The sequence below is a fragment of the Elephantulus edwardii genome, unplaced genomic scaffold (assembly GCF_000299155.1).
Source record: "Elephantulus edwardii isolate Elephantulus edwardi_28Jun2011 unplaced genomic scaffold, EleEdw1.0 scaffold00098, whole genome shotgun sequence".
Taxonomy (NCBI): Eukaryota; Metazoa; Chordata; class Mammalia; order Macroscelidea; family Macroscelididae; genus Elephantulus; species Elephantulus edwardii.
The window spans coordinates 9702747-9723496 of NW_006399848.1; the positions used below are offsets into that span (position 1 = coordinate 9702747).

A 20750-nucleotide genomic window follows, 5' to 3' on the forward strand; every position below is an offset into this window, starting at 1 on the left:
AAAAAAAAAAAGAAGTAAACATAAAGGTAGGTAAGCTAACCACTAGAGATATCAACAAAATAAGTCAAAAAAAACTGAGAGGAAGTGTTTCAATATTTTGTAGCAATTTGTTACATTACCTTTTGGTCTGTTGAATCTGAGGAGTCCTCCATTGGATAGTTAAACATTTATCTGCTAACTAAAAAGCTGAAAGTTCACAGTTCGCACCCACCAACCACTCTGCAGGAGACATGCTTTGGCTTTCAAGATCCCAGCCAGGGAAACCGTGTGAGGCAATTCTGATTCCCTGAGAGTCTGTTGGGAATCAGGGTCAGCTCAGTAACAATTTGGGTTGAATTGGACTGTTGGATTAAAAAAATAAAGAAAATATTAAGCTGGTATTCCTTGTGGGTTTGCTTTTTAAATTTCCTTTTCTAATAATTCATTTCTAACATATTTTACAAAAGATCAGTCCACAATAGATAGGAGAGTAAAACACTGATTCTTTGCCAGACACCACTTGAGAAGCTCTGAGCTCAGCTAGGGAAAAAGACAGTCTCCTCTGGTGCAATTTACAGTCTCTGAATAACCACTGAAGGGACAGTTAGGAGACAATTCAGACTCCACGACAATGCCTTTGACTTTGACTGAACTCATCTAATCTCTAATTGAGCACAGGTGCCCTTTCTCTATTTCTGGCCAATTAGACCCTTTTGAACACTTTCCAGGGAGACATACACACTGCCCAAGATAGGTTGTGCCACTTGCAGAATATATCATAATTTGTCAATTTCTATTCTGAATTTGCCCAACTTTCCAAATCTATCAGAGAAGAAAGCTGACTTCCTCAGCCTGTGGTGGAGTTGAGTGGTTTCAGCAAGGCAAAGGGGAAATTTTCATTGACTAAGCCAGATTTCCTTCTTCCTCATATGTCCCATAAAACAGCACTTAGGTGACCAATAATGCTTTATCCTCATTTTACAGATAAGAAAACTGAGATACATTCAGAAAATGGCCTAAGATAAATGGCTAGAAAGTAGTGGAGACAAGAGTAGAATCTAGCAGCTAGGAAGACCACTGTGACATAAGAAGAGGACATGTGAAGGGCATAAATAAACAAAACATGGTGAAGAGTGCTGATTCTACAAATACAGGTGTTATATTTTGTGTGTCAAACTCAATTCCACTTTTTATTTAAAATAATAAAGCAATACAGTGTTTCCTCAGTATTTTAAAATGGAATAAAAAAAAATTAAGCTATAAGTTAACCTCTTTAAAATAAGTATAAAATGTGTAAGAAATGTGATTTGGAGACTATCAAATTGCTTTTTAATACTGTAAACAATATTTGAATCTATGATAAATTGAAATTAAAGAGAATATTGCCTAGAAGAGTTTTCAGATCTCTTTTAACAGAAAGTGAGTTTAACAGAAAGAAAGTTGTTGTTGGGTTGTGATAGGACATCTTTTAACTATCTGAAAGTGTTATTATTCATTAAGTCTTTTGATTATTTTAAAAATGGTGATCTCATGAATGTTTTGTAGGACAGATGTAGCGTAAATCCAGGATCATTTCTATTGCAGTATATGGTGGTGTGTAATTATGAAAGCAGTGATTTTGCAGCTGAGGGGGAGTTAGTCAATTTCAGCAGTTATGAATGAGCTAACATAGGAAAAGGTACTGAGACAAAAATACAGAGATTAGGGCAGTTTCTAAGCCCAGCTTAAAATGTGTAAGATAAATCCAGCTGATTATTTACTTAATAAGTAGAGATCAATACTGAATCCTTAGAAGTACTTGACACTTGAATCAGACTTAATTTGAAGGAGGGAAAGTTTTTGTTTTAAGAAACTGTCACTTAAAGACAGTTACTGGCAACTAAATGATATAACTGTAGGGGGGAGAAGTCAAACAAAGAAGAGTGTCAGTTCTCTCCCTCATTCTCTCTTTATATCAAACCAGAACAAACTTTTCACTGGTACTCCATTGGGTTTCCAAGGCTGAAAATCACACAAGAGGAGATTGCTCATCTTTCTCCTTGGAGTTGCTGGTAGATTCAGTCTGCTAGAGAGGTGCAGCCATCAAGGTCATCATAGCTTACAGCCTGCACCACCAGAGCTTAGAAACCTCTCAAAAGGATTTAGGTGATAAAAGGTTGAGGGCAATTTAGCATTTTAGTGCAAGGAGCTGTGCTGCAATCCCAAAGGCGTGTTCTGAGGGAGAAGGATGGGCAGTCTCCTCCTATGTGATTAACTGCCTCTGAAAACCTGTTGGCGAGTCAGCTTTGTGTTAGTGCCTACTCTGCAGTACACAACAACAACAACAAATTATAAGGATTTGTACTAGCAGTTAAGTACTAGCATCATATTCCAATACTTCTTAAATATATATTCCATATATTCCAGTATTTCTTAAATCACTAAATTATTAATAGATCATTTGTTAAAATGTTGCATATACTAGTTGTTTAGATTTCTGTGATTGAAACTTAACTGAATATCTATTGGCAGAGCATGATTAGGCTGGGCTATAACATATTTTGGGACTTAGTTTTTGAGTTGAATATCTGTAGGCTAGTTCTCATTAAAAACTCAGTTACCATGATTATTTTACTTACTTAAGGAACCTTAGTCCCAAAAGAGTTAAAATTCATGTTGCTTATTGAAAATGAGCACAGTTTGCACCCACCTACTCTGCAGAAGAAAAGATGTGATCAACCCATCTAGTGAATTGTGTTGTTAACGACCCTGTACATCAAAGTAGAACTGCCCTGTGAAGTTTCCAAGGGTGTCCTCTGTGGAAGCAGACTGTTGCATCTTCCTGCATGGAGTCACTGGTAGTTTGAAACCACTGATTCTCACTGAAGCATGGGCATACTTAAAATTGTGCCATCAGGGCTCTTTCCTATGAAGAAATTCTAGAAGATAGTTCTTCTATCTCTTATCAGGTTGGTAAGAGTTAGAATCAACAGCACATCACACAACAACATACTAATGTTTTTTATTTTTAGTAAAATATGTTAAACTTTTGTTGTGCCATATTTTTACAGTGAAATAGAAACCGTGTCAGAGATTTCAGGGAATTATTAAAATAATCCAGATGGCTTGGCAGATTCAAATTGTCAGTATAAATATTCTTTTTAAAATATAATTTATAACACTTATAAACAGAACATTGAATTTCATGTTAAGAAAGAAGTTGAGTTACATAGTAGATAATTTTTGTGTTCTGTTGTGATTTTTTATTTTTCTTTTTGTTTCAATTTGTAAATAACTTTCATGAAGGGGCCTGAAAAAAATGTCTTAAGGAAAAATATGGTGAACTTAGCATAAATACTGTATTTTACAAATGTAGAATATGGTGTTTTAATATTAAAATGTTATATGTGATCCTTAAATCATAAAAGACAAAAACAAAAGTAATCTGCATAAAAAAAAATTAGAGGCATGACAACTAAATAAATGAGTGTATTATCCTGATTGTTTCCAAGATAAAATTTTTAAAATTCTAATGAGGATATTACTGAGTTAGTAGGAGCTAAATCATACTCAATAATAAATTTTCAAGTATAGTAATGGTTGGTGGTGGTGTAATTGTCTACCATCGAGTCAGAACCGACCCATAGCTGACCCTCCAGTGGGTTTCAGGGGCAGTTAATTCCCTGGGAGGAGATTGTCCATCCTTCTCCCTGAGAGCAGCTGGTAGATTTGAACCACATGCCTTCAGGATTGCAGTGCAGCTTCTTACCAGTAGGCCACCAGAACTTCCTAGAGTAATGGTAATTTGGTCATGTAAGAAAATTTTCTTTATTCTTAGAAATACTTGCTGAAATAGTTAAGAGTGATATTATCCATTCTGCAGCATACATTCAAATGATTCAGTTAGTAATTAGGTGTCCATTGTACTGTCTTTGCAGGTAAGTTGGAATTCAGTCAATTGCAGTATTTTTGTTTTCAAGTACATGTGACTTTTAGGCACTTGAAATGTACTTAGTTGAGTTCCTTATATAAAATACACATTATAGTTCAAAATACTAATCTAAAAAATGTCAAATATTTTATTACATGTGGGTGGTAGTTTTAAAAGGGTGCTCTGGTTACCTCTTGTGTAGGGAGTTGAACTGCCAACTCAAAGGCAATCAGTTCTAATTCCCCGGATGCTCCTTGAGACAAAAGATGAACAATCTCCTATGTGCCATTTATAGGTTCTGAAAACCCACTGTTGGCTCGCCTGTGAGTTGGTTCCAACTCATTGGCAGTGAACAGTAACATGCTAATATTTTACATGAACTGAGTAAAAGAAAGAAAATTAATTTTACTTTTAATTTTTTAATAACTGTTTAAAATTCATATCTCAAATTTTATTTCTTTTGGACCTCATTACTTACACAAGAGGGCTGAAGTTGATAGGCTTTTAAAACATATATTTAAATTTCAACTTTATAACAGTTGATGGTTCTCTAAGAAAAACAGATTGCCTCTCAAGTTTATATGATTTTTGCTATTAAGAGGTATTCAGAGAGATACACAATGAGGCTATGCTAAAGGTCATTCAAGTTTAAAACACTTCATAAATCACAACATTATTACAGTATTTCATAGCTTAACTTCATCTTTGTGATTCTAATATCTGTTATCTCTTCACTGACAATTTCTGGTCCAATGGTTAGGTAAACCCAGACCAAAATCATTGCCTTTGAGTCAGTTCTGAAAAATAGCCCTCCATTACTCCAAGGCTGTCTGTCTTTACAGGAGGATGCTGTCTCATCTTTCTCCTGCAGAGGAGCTGGTAGATTTAGACAGCTGATCTGTTAATTAGTAGCCAAACACTATACCACCAAGATTTCTTCAGTGGTCAGATACAGAAGAACTGTTGGCTAAGATCAGTAAATATATTGTCGAAATTGAGACACTCGGAAACCAAACTTGGTGTCCTCAACTTGGTTGCGACCTGTGGTGACTGTTAGATTTCTAAGACGAAAGAAATCTGTTACTTGGAAGACTGCTCTTCTCAGAAGACTGTCAAGTGACTGGTAGATTCAAAGTTGTGACCTTTCTGTTAATCTGTGCAACATGTAATCGTGTACCATCGAGTCAGAACCAACTCATAGCTGACCCTCCAGTGGATTTTCAGAGGCAGTAAATCACATAAGAAGAGATTGCCTATCTTTCTCCCATAGCACAGCTGGTGGATTCAAACTATGAGCCTTTGGATTGGTGGCGAACTCCTTGCCTCTAGGCTACCAGAGCTCTCTAGGATCATGTTCTGTGCGTTGAGTCAGAACCAACCCTTAACTGACCCTCCATTTCAGAGGCAGTAAATCACACAGGAGAAGATTGTGCATCCTTCTCCAAGTGGGTAGCTAATGGATTTGAACTGTGTGCCTTTGGGTTAGTAGCACAACTTCTTACCACTATGTCACCAGAGCTCTCTAAGAAGTCAGAGGAGGAGAGAAGTTGCTTTTATGTGACTGTAAGGACTGAAAAAGAAAATTCAACAAGACTCTTAAGGAATCAGATTTGCATGAAGCACAATGCAGTTAGGGAAAGAATTTCTAAGGTAAAAGAAATGGGCAAACAAAGAGGAGTATTATTGACAGAAGTAGAAGAAAGCCTTGCTTTGACAACAGAGTCAACTGAACCATAGTGGAAGCTCTGTAAAAGAATTAAAACTAACAAAATAAATAAAATGTGCACTTAAATATTTTGTTCACCAACACATTTTATTTTACAAAATATCATTTAAAGACGATGCATTAGTCCAAAATGGCTTTGAAAGATAATAATAGATATTTCTAGAAATGATCAGGACAACACCACTGGGAGGTACACTTTCCTAAAAACAATAATCATTCAAGATTAAATGGGTAGCATTTGTCCAATGTTAAAGTTCAGAAAATAGGACGGATTAGGAAAGGAAGAGGCCTCAAAACAGGAAACTCAAGGAATAAGTGGCATAAGTGATATTATGATGTGGGGTTTGCAGTCAGCATCATCAAACAAAATGTGTGTGAATTGTTAGTGTTTATTTCTCTTGGTTTTTTTCTTTTGTATTTTTTTTCCTATGATTTGAAATGTTGAGTGGAAAACAGATCTATAAACCTTCACCTAATTTACATTAAAAGAGTTGAGTTTGTTTTGTGTTTATTTGTGTTTTTTTTTTAACTCAAGAAAACTTTACCTAGATTTTGTTGAGCATCTCAGACTTGGCTTTAGTTATGGACTGGAGATTGTGATGCCCAGTGCAAAGAAATTTGAAATGTGTAGCATTTCCTTTCGTTTAGAAGTGAGGATGTTATACTTGACAAAACTAGGATGAGGAAGACAGTGATACATTTGAATTAATATTATTTTGTTCCATAAAATAAAAATCGGAAGATAATATTTTAATAAAATTATATATCCTTTAAAGTATTTTAAGCATTTATGTGACAGATTTGCGGCTTTAAATTATATACATAAACAGAGATGCCAAAATTGTGGGAATTTTGTTTTCTTTTAATCTTTCATAGGGAAAATGTGAAAGACAGGGTAAACTTTATACTTAGACAATATGTTGGGGAGCTCTGGTGGCCTTGTGGTAAAGAGCTACACTGCCAACCCAAAGACACCAGTTCAAATCCACCTTGTTCAAATCCACCAGCTCCTCCACAGGAGAAAGATGGGCAATCTTTTGTGGAAGTTCCTGGCTTGGAAAGCCTACTGGAGAGTCAGCTGAGTTGGTGTTGACTCGATGATACACATCAGCAACAACTTATTATGGTTAATTGTAGCTATCATATATTGAATTCTGAGTATAAGTTAACATTGAAAGTGACTCATATTTATATCTCATTCTTTTCAAAAACTTTTGAGAGAGAAGGTGATAGTCATCTTGCAAATTAGGAAATTCAAAAGTCACCTTATCTAGGAAGTGGTTTGTTGTATGTTTAACTGCTTCTGATAATGTCTCAATTTTAGAAAGTTACAATTTTCTCATTGAGCTAATACCAAATGATGGCAATGATCTATATTACCTAGTTCAATGTAGTTGTTAATATAATTAAACATATATTTTTGCCTTTTGATTTTTTTTCCCCAACAGTTTTTGCCTGTGTACATGCACATTCGAGTTCTGGTTGCTGCATATCTGTTTCAAACAGGTTATGGCCATTTCTCCTACTTTTGGATCAAAGGAGATTTTGGTATCCATAGAGTATGTCAGGTAGGAATGCACTCAGTTACGTTTTTCTTTTTGATTCCATATGCTTTTCTGCCTAAGTATTTATAAAGTAGAAATATGTTTATGATAAGTAATTTGGAATGATGAATAGCATTTTAAAATTTTTATTTCTGGATTCTATGTTTAACAATTCAAGATAAATAATTTACTACTGTGAGGAGGGAAATATAATTTAAAAGCTACATAATAAAAGCATTGATACACAAAGGATAGCCTTTAATTTTGTAAATATACAGTTATAGTTCATAATTATGAAAATACCTTAAATATTTACCCCTGAGAAGCAGATAAATGTTTATTATGTATCTACCTTATACCTGGAAATTTCTAAACATTTTTTATTACTCATTACAATCCTGAGTTGTTACATACTCATATATGTGGACAAGGAAACTAAGGCTCAGAGAGGTTAAATAATTTATCATAGTTACATGGTAAATGGGGTGTGTGTGTGTGTGTGTGTGTGTATATGTACATATATATATAAAATACAGATCTCAAATTCATGTTCTTTGAATAGTAGCACACTAGTATCTGAAATGAGTTGTTATAAAAGTCTCAAAGACACTTTTTTGAGTGATAGTTTTTTAAATCTATAACAGCTCTTCTGTTTATTCCCAAATAGCATAAAGTAATATAAAATAAGAGGTGAAATGGATACCCGTTTGTTGATTTAATCTAAAATCTGCATATAAACTGTCACCTTAGGAAGAAGGTTTCCAATTGCTTCACTGCATTTAACAATACAGCTGTAGCCAGAGGACAGTGCAGTCTGCTGCTTTGTGGGATTTAGTTAATATAATGATTCATAAATATTTTATACTCAGATTTTTACAGTGAGTATAGAACAAATGTAATTTAGGATATTAATAAAATATTTTTGTACAGCTATTAGTTTAATCTTAAATAAACATACTCCATCTGAGAAAACTCTGACTTTGCTTTTTGTAAAAATCTGGAATGAAAATTTTTTTCTTCCTCTTTTTCTGAATAGGTCTTATTCCGTCTCAATTTCCTGGTAGTGGTGCTGTGCATAGTAATGGATCGACCATACCAATTCTATTACTTTGTCCCTTTGGTCACTGTGTGGTTCATGGTCATTTATGTTACTTTAGCAATGTGGCCACAGATAACGCAAAAAAAAGCAAATGGTAAATATGCTCTCTAACTCTTGTTTATAAATAACTTTTTTCAATGTACTACATTTCTTTTTATTTTTACAACTTATTCTTAAAATACATTAATAAGATATAGAAAAATGTTTATATAATATCATTACAGAACAGTGTTTTGCATTTATTTTTTGTGTATATTTTCCCTTAGTTAGAACTAAACTTTCAGGGACATTTAGTGTAGTAACTAGTATGACAGTGTTCAGACTGTACTGGACACAGCCAGAGTGAAAAAGGTAGATGAGAGCTCACGAGAGGAGCAAAAGCCACCTGGCCTGTTTGTTTCTTCACTTTATCTCAGTCTTGGCAGTTCTACTTTTATTTTATTTCTACATGTATTAACATTTTGAGTCATATTTACAAGAAAATTTTTTCTATCAAAATGTAAAAGCACTCAATGGAATGTATCTTTTAGGCAACTCTTGAGGCTGTTAGCATGTCTTTTTTTACACTGAGGGAATTCAGTGCCTAAGAGGTTGCCAGGTTCAAATTTCACATAACCATTCCTGATAGTATGTAAACTGAGGCCAAAGACATTATTTATCTTAGTGCTTTTCCCCCTCAAGATGGCTTTGTTAAAAAACAGTCTTCCTCTTTTTAAAAAAACTAACTTTTTTTAAAGATACTCTTACAGTAAAATACAAAAATATTTTCCATTGATTTCAATTATAATATTAAATAATTCTTCAGGAGTTGAGTGAGTCGCAGCCTCCAATAAAGTCCTTCCATTATCTTTGAATAGACTCTGTATAGTCTAATCCTTTATACAGTCAGAAACTCAGTCAACCTGAAAACCAATATGTATTAATTCTGAAGACATAATTTTAAAAATATATATGTTAAAATATATCTTATCACCTACTCTGTTAAGGAGTTTAAGCTTGCCCCTTTGGAACTCTTAAGTAATACCTCTTAAGTTATATTCAGCATGAGTGCTTGTGAGAATGACATTTAACATGTTGTTCCAAATTTCATTTTAACTTTTATTAATGAATAGGTATAATTAAATCTAAAGGCCCTTTTCAGATTAATGAGTGAACAACAGAAGTACTAGCTATCATGTATGTTTTAGACTCATTCCTAGTTAGGATCCACCTTTACTTTTACTCTCCCCTTTCCCCATCCTTGAAACCTGTGCAACTGAAATATGTTGTATGCATCCTTATATGCAGCTTTATGTTGTTTTAAGAACTATGCCGCATGTATCTACATTAAGTGAGAATGTTTATTACATTTTCTAATGAAAATTTCTGTTTCTTAGTAAAGTGAAATATTTTCTCTCTTAGGAAATTGTTTCTGGCATTTTGGTCTACTGTTGAAACTAGCCTTCTTGCTGTTTTGTATATGTTTTTTGGCATATTCTCAGGTTTGTACAGTTTTTTTCAGTTTATATTTTGTTATGTTTCAAAGTTCAGATCCATTAAAGTATGTGAGAAAAGTCATAGGGTATTTTTTTTAGCTTCATATTTTTTAATGACTATAATAAAAATGTCACTCTGGAGTTGACTACTCAGAGTAGTTCTTTTGAGACCTATCTACTTTTATAACCAATGTTTTTGTTGTAAGAGCAGTTTAAGGCACTTCCTCTGGCAATTGTTCAAGATCCTTTTTACTTGACTCTGATCAATCAAACGTTTATTGAATGCCTCTTGTAAGACACTACCCTAAGTGGAAATCAAAATTCTCTTGACAGAATTTGCAACTTGGTTTGTGCATTATTCATTACAGCAAAATGTTTCTAGATTCTTTTATATATCACCATACAAGAAAATTTTGGCAGTTAGTAAAATGATCTTAGCTACACAAGCCTCGTATATATGCAGTGTGTTTAATTTAATAAAGCACATATTTGTCATTACCCTAGTTCCAGCTTTTTTGTTCCCCTGTTCTGATTGTTGACATTTTCTCCGCTGTTTTTAACAGGGGTAGCAGACTGCTTCCTATTGGTTAACTTGATCAGCAAGATGTATTTATTTGAGCAGTTTCTTTATTAGGAGCCCTAGTGTCATATCCGTAGACCACATGGTCATTAGTCATTAACTCAAACCCATGAGCCACTGAGGGACTGAGGGAGAAAGAGGTGGCAGCCTGCTTTATAAAGATTAAAGCCTTGGAAACCCTATGGGGCAGTTCTCCTCTTTCATATAGGGTCACTATGAGAGGAAAACAAATCAACAAGTCATAGATTTTGTAATGATTTTAACAAAATATTTTCATTTGAATGTTTATAGTTGTGATGTTTTCAGCAGTTTATCCTTCTGTATTTTACACCTGGATATTTCAGGTATAAATGCCCTACAGGGAGGGGTGTGTGGGGTGTGTGTGTGTGTGTGTGTGTGTGTGTGTGGGTGTGTGTGTGTGTTCCCAGAAAACTGGGTTTTTGCTTGGTTATGGATGAATCTTAATTTTTTAAAAAATAGGCTAGTATACTTATTTTTCTATTTAGAAATATATAATACACCTATATTTTTGCCTGCTCTCCAAGGATACTTACAGACTGAAAGTAAAATAAAGCAAATATATAAGTATAAAGAAGTAACAGAGTAAAACAGCAACTTTCACTAAGAAGTGTTCATTAAAATTCTGAACACTTGATCTGGACAAGGAAAAAGGAACAGCAGCTCAGAGATTCATTTGAGTGGTAGTATTGGTTTCCTCAGCTTTTTGGGTCTGTGCTGAACATTGGTGGAAAAAGATAAGCACATTGTCCAAATAGGTGACCAGTAAGTACTTTTAATTAAAGTTCTTTATCAATTGTATGTTATTGTCATTTTATGGTAGGGTTAGAACCAACCCGTAGCTGACCCTTCATTGGGTTTTCAGAGGCAATTAATTGCACAGGTGGAGATTGCCCGTCTTTCTCCCACAGAGCAACTGATGGCTTTGAAACACATGCCTTTGGGCAAAATCTTATAGAGTTGTATTAATATTTATGTGACTTAACAGATCATATGGGTAGATTGATGTGTGTGTATGATAGAGAAGGATTTGCGTTACGACCTTACATAAAACACATCCGTAACATAGATTTTGATAGAACTATTTAAACTATTTTGTATGGCTTTGAAATCGGTGATTAAACAGAGACAATTACATTTTATCCATATGGTTCTTACCTAAAGGTTTAGCAGTACCTAGAGTTTAATATTGTTTTAAAATTTTGCTTTATTTTTAGCACCTTTTAAACAATCATTATGTTGAAAATTTTTAAAGTACCGTAACTAATTATAGATTTTTAAGGACATGTATAAAAAGAAAAGCTATTTTAATCTTAACATTAATTTTTTTGGAGTTTTGATACCCCATCAGCTAAAGTATTTTTAAAGTTTTGATTCATAAGTATCAACTGTCTTGTGTGTTAGATTATAAACCTTAAATGGAATAATTTTCTAGTTACCAGGTTTTTGTTTTTTGGGTTGTTTGAGTTTTTGTATATTGTTCCAGCAGTCTTTTGGATGAAATGAAAATAAGTTAACAAAAATGTTTTAAGTTATCTTTATTGGTGATGGTAGAATAATTTTATATTGTCGAATAAATTTCAGATATTTTCAAATGAAATAAATAGGCTTCCTAAATTGTGAATTATTTTTATGTTATCTTAACTTGAGTGATCTATACTTTAGTAGTACAAAGCAAGTACTGACTCTTACCGTTGCAGCTCACTTTTTGGATTCCTTTTTTTAGGGTGCATTTGAGAAGATCTTTTCCCTTTGGCCATTGTCCAAATGTTTTGAACTGAAAGGGAATGTGTATGAATGGTGGTTCAGATGGAGGTTAGACCGTTATGTATGTATTTACCTTCTAGTCTTTTGCCATTTCTAATTGTACCACTTCCTCTGTGCTTTATTGCTGGGAGAGATGATGTATCTGTCTAAATCAGCAGGAAAATTTTTGTCTTTCGGAGTGGGTTTTGAGTGAGTCTTAATTTTGATACGTATAGTTCAGCCATGCTAAACAAAATTTCTTTATCTCAGTATGTACCCCAGGTGCTAGTATTAGGAAAATGCATTAGAGAAAAAAAAACACAACCAAAAAACCCACCTACCTGGCTGTTGAATTTCTTGTCCTACTTTAAAACCCAAGGTTACTACTTGTATTTGGGTGCAGCTATTTATTTTTGTGCAAACATTCTTCTAGGTCGTATAGCCCTGGTGTCTCCACTTGCCATACAGAGGTAACTTGTGGTTGCTGTGAAGCTGAACACTGTGACACTGATGTGTCAAATGCGTTAATGGTTACCCATGGCGGACAGTGTTTGGTGGAGCTCCCTGATTAAAACAAGCTTGGAAGCAGGAGTGGCATCCACTTCCGTAATAGCTTGCCTCCGGAAACCCTATGAACCTGAAGAAAGGATGAAAGTCACATAAGTGTTGAGGGCTTTTCATTCATAGGGTCACTATGAGTCACCTACGACTCAAAGGCACTTAACAACAAACAACAACATTTTCTTTAAATGAGTTTTACAACTCTACAAACCACTATCAAGGATGAGTTCATGAACTTAAACCTTGAAGGAAGGAACCCTGGTGGCACAGGGTTAAAATCTTGACTGCTGAGCTAAAGATTGGCAGTTCAAACTCACACCACCTTATCTGGAGGAGAATAGACCTAGCAATCTTTCCATAAAATCGACAGCCTGGGTAAACCTAGGACACTTTTACTCTATCCTGTAGGACAGTTCATTCTGCATTGTCCTATAAGATCACTGAGTGAACTGATTTGAGGGCCTTCAGAACCTTGAAGGACAGTTAAGATTTTAAAATTTGATTGGCAGAGAAGATATAAAACAGCTAGCGTAACATTTGGAAAATAATAGACACTGAGTCGATGGTTGGGAGCGCTGGGGGTGTAGTCCAGAGGTTGCTAATCCAAAGGCCAAGCATCTGGTGATTCAAATCCACCACAGCTCCAGGGGAGAAAAGGTCAGCGTCCTCCCATGTGATTTGCAACCTTGGAAAACATGGAGGGTCAGTTATGAGTTAATTCCATCTGGAAGGCACTGTGTATTTTGTGCTTTGAAGATGTTAGTCACTTCTCTTACTCTGCTGCTATCCCTCTTTCACTAATTTATTTTTTTTATTTAACAATTACTTGAGGACTGTTTTCTCTATTACTTGTATTTTCCACATTTCATTTCAAAGTGCTAGGTAAAAAGAAGGCCTTATTACAATCTTTACATCAAATAATTTCACATTCTCAATTTTCTCATTAGAACCGTCTGTTATGGTATGATATACCTTTAAGATTCTTATTAAGTCTTTATATAAAAAGAAGCACTTGCATGCTTTTTGACCCATCCTATTTTTTCACTGTCTTAAAATATTGGTCTTGATGGTATTGTTTGTTTTCTGATTATTGTTCTTAGATTGTCTTGATTTTCTCACCTACAGAGAATGTTCAGAATTAGCCTATCTCATGTTGTGTAAGATGTTTTCTTGTCTATCAGTCGTGGTGTGCGATAGTTACTAGTTTTATGCTTGAAGTTTGAGTTCTTCATGAAAACTTCAAACTTTTAAGGTTGTAGCATATTTTTGCTATTTATTGGAAAATGACTGTTTGAGACATATTTCCTCTCCTTACTTTTCAGGTAGTCTTTCACGGAATGTTGTTTGCTTTCATTTATCTGGCTTTACAGAAGCGCCAAGTACTTTCTGAAGGAAAGGGTGAACCTCTTTTTTCAAATAAAGTTTCAAATTTTCTGTTGTTTATTTCAGTAGTTTCTTTCTTGGTAAGTTTCAAAATTAAATGTATTTAATTAGCATTTTTAAATGATAAAACAATTTAAATAAGAGTTTAGATATATTTTAAATAATATAAATTGTAATTACCTTTCTCTTTAGTTTTCTACTTGGCTATAAATTCTAAATAGACTGTATCTGTGTTTCTATTTGTATTAAATATGAAGAATAACAGAGAGCCCAGTAAAAAGGAGTTTATAAAGTTGTGATAAGTTTTGGGGGAAAATATGCCAAGAGCTGTTTGTTGTGAGGAAGCATCCAGCTTCATGATCATTCTTTGCAGACAAGCAGAGACCTCGTGAGACACTAAAACAAGTGGCAAGAAAACTTACAGGCAGTTTTTATGGAAGCTGTTATTACAGAGCATAAGGAAATATAATTGTACAAAATATTGAGAATTATGTCTTATTAAAGTTTAACTTTTTAAAAAACCTAATCCATACATTTGTTGTGTTAGACCTATTCCATCTGGGCTAGCAGTTGTAAAAACAAAGCTGAATGCAATGAACTCCATCCATCTGTTTCGGTGGTACAGGTAATTGTCTTAATTTCAAAAACTTTTATCTCTTTATTCTTCCTAAAGACACTGTCTTTTGAGACAGATTTGAGTTCAAACTTCAGAAAATACAGGTAAGTCACTTAATCTTTATAAGCCCCACATTTCTCTATTTTATTGTAGTTGTTGTTAGGTGCCATCAAGTTGAGGACAACTTTAGTAACCCTATAAACACCAGATCCGAACCCTGTCCTATCCTGTGCCGTCTTCACACTTCCTGACACACTAGAGCCCATTGCAGTAGTCACTGTGTTGGTCCATCTAGTTGAAGGTCTTTCTCTTTTTCACCAACCCTCCACCTTTCCAAGCATCATGTCCTTCTCCAAGGAATAGTTCCTCCTAGCGACATGCCTGAAGTATTGCAGTAGGGCTCTGAAAATCTTTTTGAAACTGTCTTTTCATTAAATACATGGAAACATTCTAGCTTATTATCTGTCATTAATTGCTTAGAAAATGTCAATTCTCTTTATTCGTATTCTCACATTATTAACCCATGGTTGTTATTTACTATGTATTTGGTGCAATGTTAGGTGTATGAGATTCTATAAAACAGTTTCTGCCCTCAGAGAATAGAGCCTAATAGACAAGTAGATAAATAATAACATTTATTTAGTCATTTAACAAGTGTTCTGTCCTTTTAACAAAAGGGTACCTACTGCTATGTGCTAAAGAATTTGGCTGCTAAACAAAAGGTCAGTGATTCAAACCTACAAGCAGCCCCTCTGTGGGAGCACACTGCGGCCATCCTCATCCACAAAGCCTTGAAGACCCTGTAGGCCGCTCTCCCTCATAGTTTCTATGAGTCGGCAGACGATTGGTTTGTCCTAGATACTAGTCTGGAAGATGCAGTGGTGGGAAAATCAGACTTTATTCCCATCTCCTGAAGTCTGCATTTCACTGTTTTAGTTAATACAAATATAAGTTTATTGTTTGCTATATGAAAATAATATTAAAGGGATATGACCTAGTTGGAATTGGAGGGATAATGGTTGAAGCTTAGGAGATATGCCCTTAAGATGAAGCTGATGACAATAATAGGGGATATACAGAAGTTAAATCATATTCAGGCACTATGACCAGTAAGAACTAAGGTCCTGTGGTGACCTTTTCCCCCATAAGTAAAGGTTTTTGGGGATGAGAAAGAAACCCATAGGAGTGAAGTACTTTGCCTCAGGTCTTAGTACTAATATAAGTCAATGCCAGGTTCACATTGAGTGTTTTTGATGCCATTGCCATGAGGATCTCTGTGTAGTTGGCTTCCTCAGCTCACCTGTATCTGAGGAGTCTACAGAGGAGACTTTGGCTGCAACAATGGCAGTGATTGTGAGAATGCCACAGAGCCAGCCCGTATTTTGTTTTCTTGAGTATAGGGGTATAACCCACTTTAGAACATATAGCAACAGTTCACACTGGAATTAACCACTTATCTCTTCTTGTTTTCTCATCTTTCACAATATCTTGGAAGTATGAGAAATAAAAGAAACACTTCCCAGAATCTTTGACAAAAATCCCAGAATGATCAATACTAACTATTGTTTTCTTCTCATCACCCACAACATACCCAAGATGTAGTTGGATTATCAATCCCTTTATGAAAGAAACTTTTATCAAGAAGAAAGTGACTAAGGAATATCTTGGCTTGATAATCTGATTACTGGGGTATGAATGTGTGAATTTGAGGATTAGAGAAAACAAGATTGTTTTATCAGTTGCAAAAAGAAGAGAGGAGTGAAAACTATTATCCCAGAAGCTAAAGATTATCTAGAGGGGAGAAGAGACCCAGAGAAAGGAAAACGTTTAAAAATAAATATGGGGGGAGTTCTAGCAAATTAGGCAGATACTTTGTAGAAGGAGCAAAACTGTGTCAATTAAATTTTACCCTATACCATATGGTAATGGAGGGGAGCTCTGATCATCTAGTGAATAAGGAGCTGTACTGCCAACCCAAAAGCAAGTGGTTCAAATCCGCCAGCTCCTCTGAGGAAGAAAAAACTCCTTACCACTAAGCCACCACAGCTCCCTTTTCTATAGAACAACAAGTTTGCTAATACATTATCTATTTTAAAAATCAGTATGCACGTTTTTATTTCATGAACATGAAGAATAAGGTTATTAATTGAAAGAAAAAGCCTTAACTAAAATAATTTTCCCTAAAGATTATTAATATTTGCTTTTTGTTTTATAGATTTTAGCCTTTATCTTAATAAGAAACATCCCTGGATATGCCCGTTCAGTTTACAGTTCATTTTTTGCTTGGTTTGGAAAAATTTCACTAGAGGTTAGTACATTAATAATTTACTCTGTTTCACATAGCCATGTGTGTGTGTATGTGTGTGAATAAGAGTTTGAGAAGTTGACAAATACGAAACAATTCATAAGCTGAAGCTATTTTATTTGTGAAATTACAGGGGGAAACTCAGAATTTCCAATAGAAGTATGCTTTTAAAGCTTTATGTAGTAGCTGATATTACAACTTTCAAAATATTTTTTTATTTTACATTTATCTTTCAAGCATAACCAACCTGCTGAGATCAGGAGAGAGAAAAAGTAAACTTGAATCAAATGAAATTATGCTGAGAAACTCTGTTTTGTTGTTCATCTTCGTAATTAGAATTACTGGAATTCATTTTATTCATGCTTACCATTACAAAATTAATTTTGCTGTGATAAAAGTAAACATTGCATTTTAGTGTGGGATGCATCATACGAAGCCATCAACAAAATTTGTTTAAACAGACTTTGAAATGCTTTCAGAAAAATCTGAGCTTTATTATTTGAAATGGAACTTATTTTAAAGCAGTAGAATTTATATTATAATCTTAACAAACATTTCATAGTTTCAAGATTTATTAAATTGCCTGTTACATGGAGAAAGTAAACATTTTTTTTAGTTATTGAGTTAAATGTACTGATGGGTTTTTGGGGTTTGTTTTTTTTTTTTTGTCTTAAGAGATTGTATGGAATCTATTATAATTCTTGATCAGAAATTACTTAATGGGCCATGCATCACAAAGGAATGTTTGTTTTGTCAAGTCCTTTACATTTGGAGCACAAGAATTTTATCAACTTCAATTGCATGAATTTACTATGTGGTGTTTTTATGAAATGCAGACATTTCATAACCCTTTTATTTATTAAAGTAACTCCTCATTTTCTTGAAGCAGTGTGATGACAGAACCACATTCTAAAGAAATAGTATTATCTAATGTGACATACACTGAAGCCAAAATATACTTTGGAAACATGCAAAAGCAATTGAGAACATCATTTGCGGGGCCATGCAGAGCAAGCATGAGGGCCAGCACAGACTTTTTACTGTATCTTAAAAGCTGTACCATTTCCTGTTCTAATGGGGGAGAAAGCAACAAAAATCATGCTCAGCTAGAATCCTAGATATGATACAGACCTTTCTTGTTGCCTTTTCCTCTATTGAGACTTAGGAAGAGATAAGGTAAACAGAATAATCATGTTCTGAAGGTCTCTTTGCTTAACTTCCATCGAAGAACTAAGCAAGGCCAGGTGAAATCATCACCTACCAGAAGGGTCAGAATATTTGTGGGTGAGTATATAAAAATATAATTTATAAGTACAGTATAAGTACTATATATTGTATGTATGTGTGTGTATGATATATCACATATATGTAGCAATTGTATCATTTTATATATAAAAATACTTTTATGTCACATAATTTGACATTGTGTACGTAATACACACATACAATATATAGTACACACACGCATATACATATATGCAATGCTCATATATGAATATACATGATAAAAACTCAAATTAATTCTTTAGTTGAATTTGAATATCAGAGTCCAGAACATCACTTTGTCTGCTGTTTTCCATGGCATGCAAGGAAACAAAAGAAATATTTTCAATGCTAGAATGGTCTGGTGGTTCATTTCTTGGCGTTTGGAAGCAGTGCTTCAGCAGAAGGATTCTGCAATGAGTTTTTGAGGGCCACTGGTGAAATGAAATCAAATGGTTTTGGAAAAGCCATTTGAAATTGTTATGTTCTAAAATACTAAATTGGGAGAAATGCATTTAGTCTTGGTGTACATATCTAACTTGACATGTGTTTCCCCCAGCTGTTCATCTGCCAGTATCACATATGGCTGGCCGCAGACACCAGGGGCATCTTGGTACTTATACCTGGTAACCCCATGCTCAACATCATCATCAGCACTTTCATCTTTGTTTGTGTGGCACACGAGATTTCCCAAATCACGAATGATCTTGCACAGATTATTATTCCTAAAGATAATGCATCTCTGTTGAAAAGATTGGCATGTATCGCTGTATTTTTTTGTGGACTCCTCATCTTGTCATCCATTCAACAGAAATCAAGACATTAACTTCTTAAAATCCTAAAAAAAAAAAATCTTAAAATTCTAAAAAAAGAAATTCTTAAACTCTTCAGGCTTCCTTCTACCTAGGAGGGGGGGAAGTATCTATCTGAAGATAACAATGCATATAAATATGAAATTGGATGGCAGAGGACAGCCTCTGTGACATCCTGCTGAATGCCTGTGTTTGTATATATTGGAAATGTACATAGTCTATGTGAAATATTAAAAAAATAAAAAGATAAATCAGAATACATTGTACAGATTGCATGTGAAAAATCTTTTCTACTGGATTTATGTTTCCATTTGTAAAGGATTTTAAGTTTAACATACAAAGTCAGGGAAATGATTACCTTTCCAGTTTAAAAAAATGTGTATATATGTATGTAATTTAAATAGCTTAGTGATATCACTGAGTGTTTTGATATTTACAGAATTTGTGGTAATAAGACTGCACCTAACATTTATCATGGTCTTCACTGAAAATTTTTCTTACTCAAGAATGACTGCAGTATTGTTTTCTTATATGTGCAATGGTGTGGAATGATAAAAGATTATGCCTTTAATTTATATGTATTCATGTTCTGATGTTTATGTTTCCTGATATGATTGCTTCTCTTTAACTGTGGTTTTCAGGCGTAAACGCGTAAAACGTTGGACATTTTGTCTCACAGAGTTGTTCTAGACTCCGTGACAGGGTTTTCTCATTGTTAGTGTTGCTTATTTTTATAGCAATGCCAAATTTTCTTTCCAGTCCAAACATTTTTATCCATTTCCTTTGCTTCTGTTTCAGCAGTGTAACACTAGTTACCCTGTGGATCCATGTATTAACTTTTCCCTCAGTAATGAATATTGTGTGTTATTTCCACTCTTTGGAAAGCCATTTTGTTATTTCCTGTTACTCCCTGTTGTGTTTTTTTCTTCTTTGATGTCTGTATATAAATCTGAGCATGTGCCGTGTAGTCAAGATTGAAGTTGTTACAATTAAGATGTACAACTGTAATAGAATTATAAGTTAACTGGTAACTTTGGATAATACATTTAATGTTTGTTATTGTTTTTGATTTTTATAAGCTGTTAGAGGTATAAATTTATTTATCTGTTGTACAGATTTGATCATCATTTTTAATGTTTGAAAGATTGCACTTGTTTGCTTTTAATATGTGTGGATTAAAATATTTTCTGTTCATGTTATATGAAAATATGGAATAACTTAAACAGTAAATAAATGTTATGTGGATGCTTATTTTTGTAATAAAATTGTCAAACTACATGTGGAATGTTTTTGTTTTATCAATTAAACTTAAAATTCCTGGGGTTTTGTGTGTGTGCTTTCCAAACTCTTAGATTATGATGGTGGATTTCTAAATGATAACTGGTTACAAAATGGTCTCAGTTCTGAAGATAATCTGTACTCTACTTAGGGAATTAGAATTATTATAATTTATTATAATAATTATTTAAGCATTATAGTTTAATAATAATTTGTAAGATACTTTAAAAGTAGTTATTATTTTTGTAAGTATAGATTTAATATTCTTCATTAGATGAAGAATATTTCTCTGACAGAAATGTGTGTTCTGTCCTTTTTCCTTTTTCTGTCCTTACTTATCTTTTGACATTTTCCAGATAGACAATTGTAATGATTCACTGCTCTGCCTTCTAACCTGCAGGCTTGTAAGTAAGAGAAGTTTTGTTATAAATCAAAAACCTCGAAGTGTGTCATCA

General features: G+C 34.0%; 1 protein-coding gene across 1 annotated transcript in view; it reads left to right on the top strand.

The window, feature by feature from the left end:
• The window catches only part of CASD1 (CAS1 domain containing 1), a 96945-nt gene extending 77894 nt beyond the window's left edge, over window positions 1-19051 (top strand). Inside the window, exons 11-18 of the mRNA XM_006891476.1 lie at window positions 7064-7183; window positions 8196-8352; window positions 9660-9739; window positions 12058-12159; window positions 13961-14101; window positions 14569-14646; window positions 16853-16945; window positions 18765-19051. Of these exons, the coding sequence (XP_006891538.1) occupies window positions 7064-7183; window positions 8196-8352; window positions 9660-9739; window positions 12058-12159; window positions 13961-14101; window positions 14569-14646; window positions 16853-16945; window positions 18765-19031 (1038 nt within the window). The 3' untranslated portion in view covers window positions 19032-19051. The remainder of the gene's footprint in view (window positions 1-7063; window positions 7184-8195; window positions 8353-9659; window positions 9740-12057; window positions 12160-13960; window positions 14102-14568; window positions 14647-16852; window positions 16946-18764) is intronic.
• Window positions 19052-20750: the final 1699 nt, after the last annotated feature.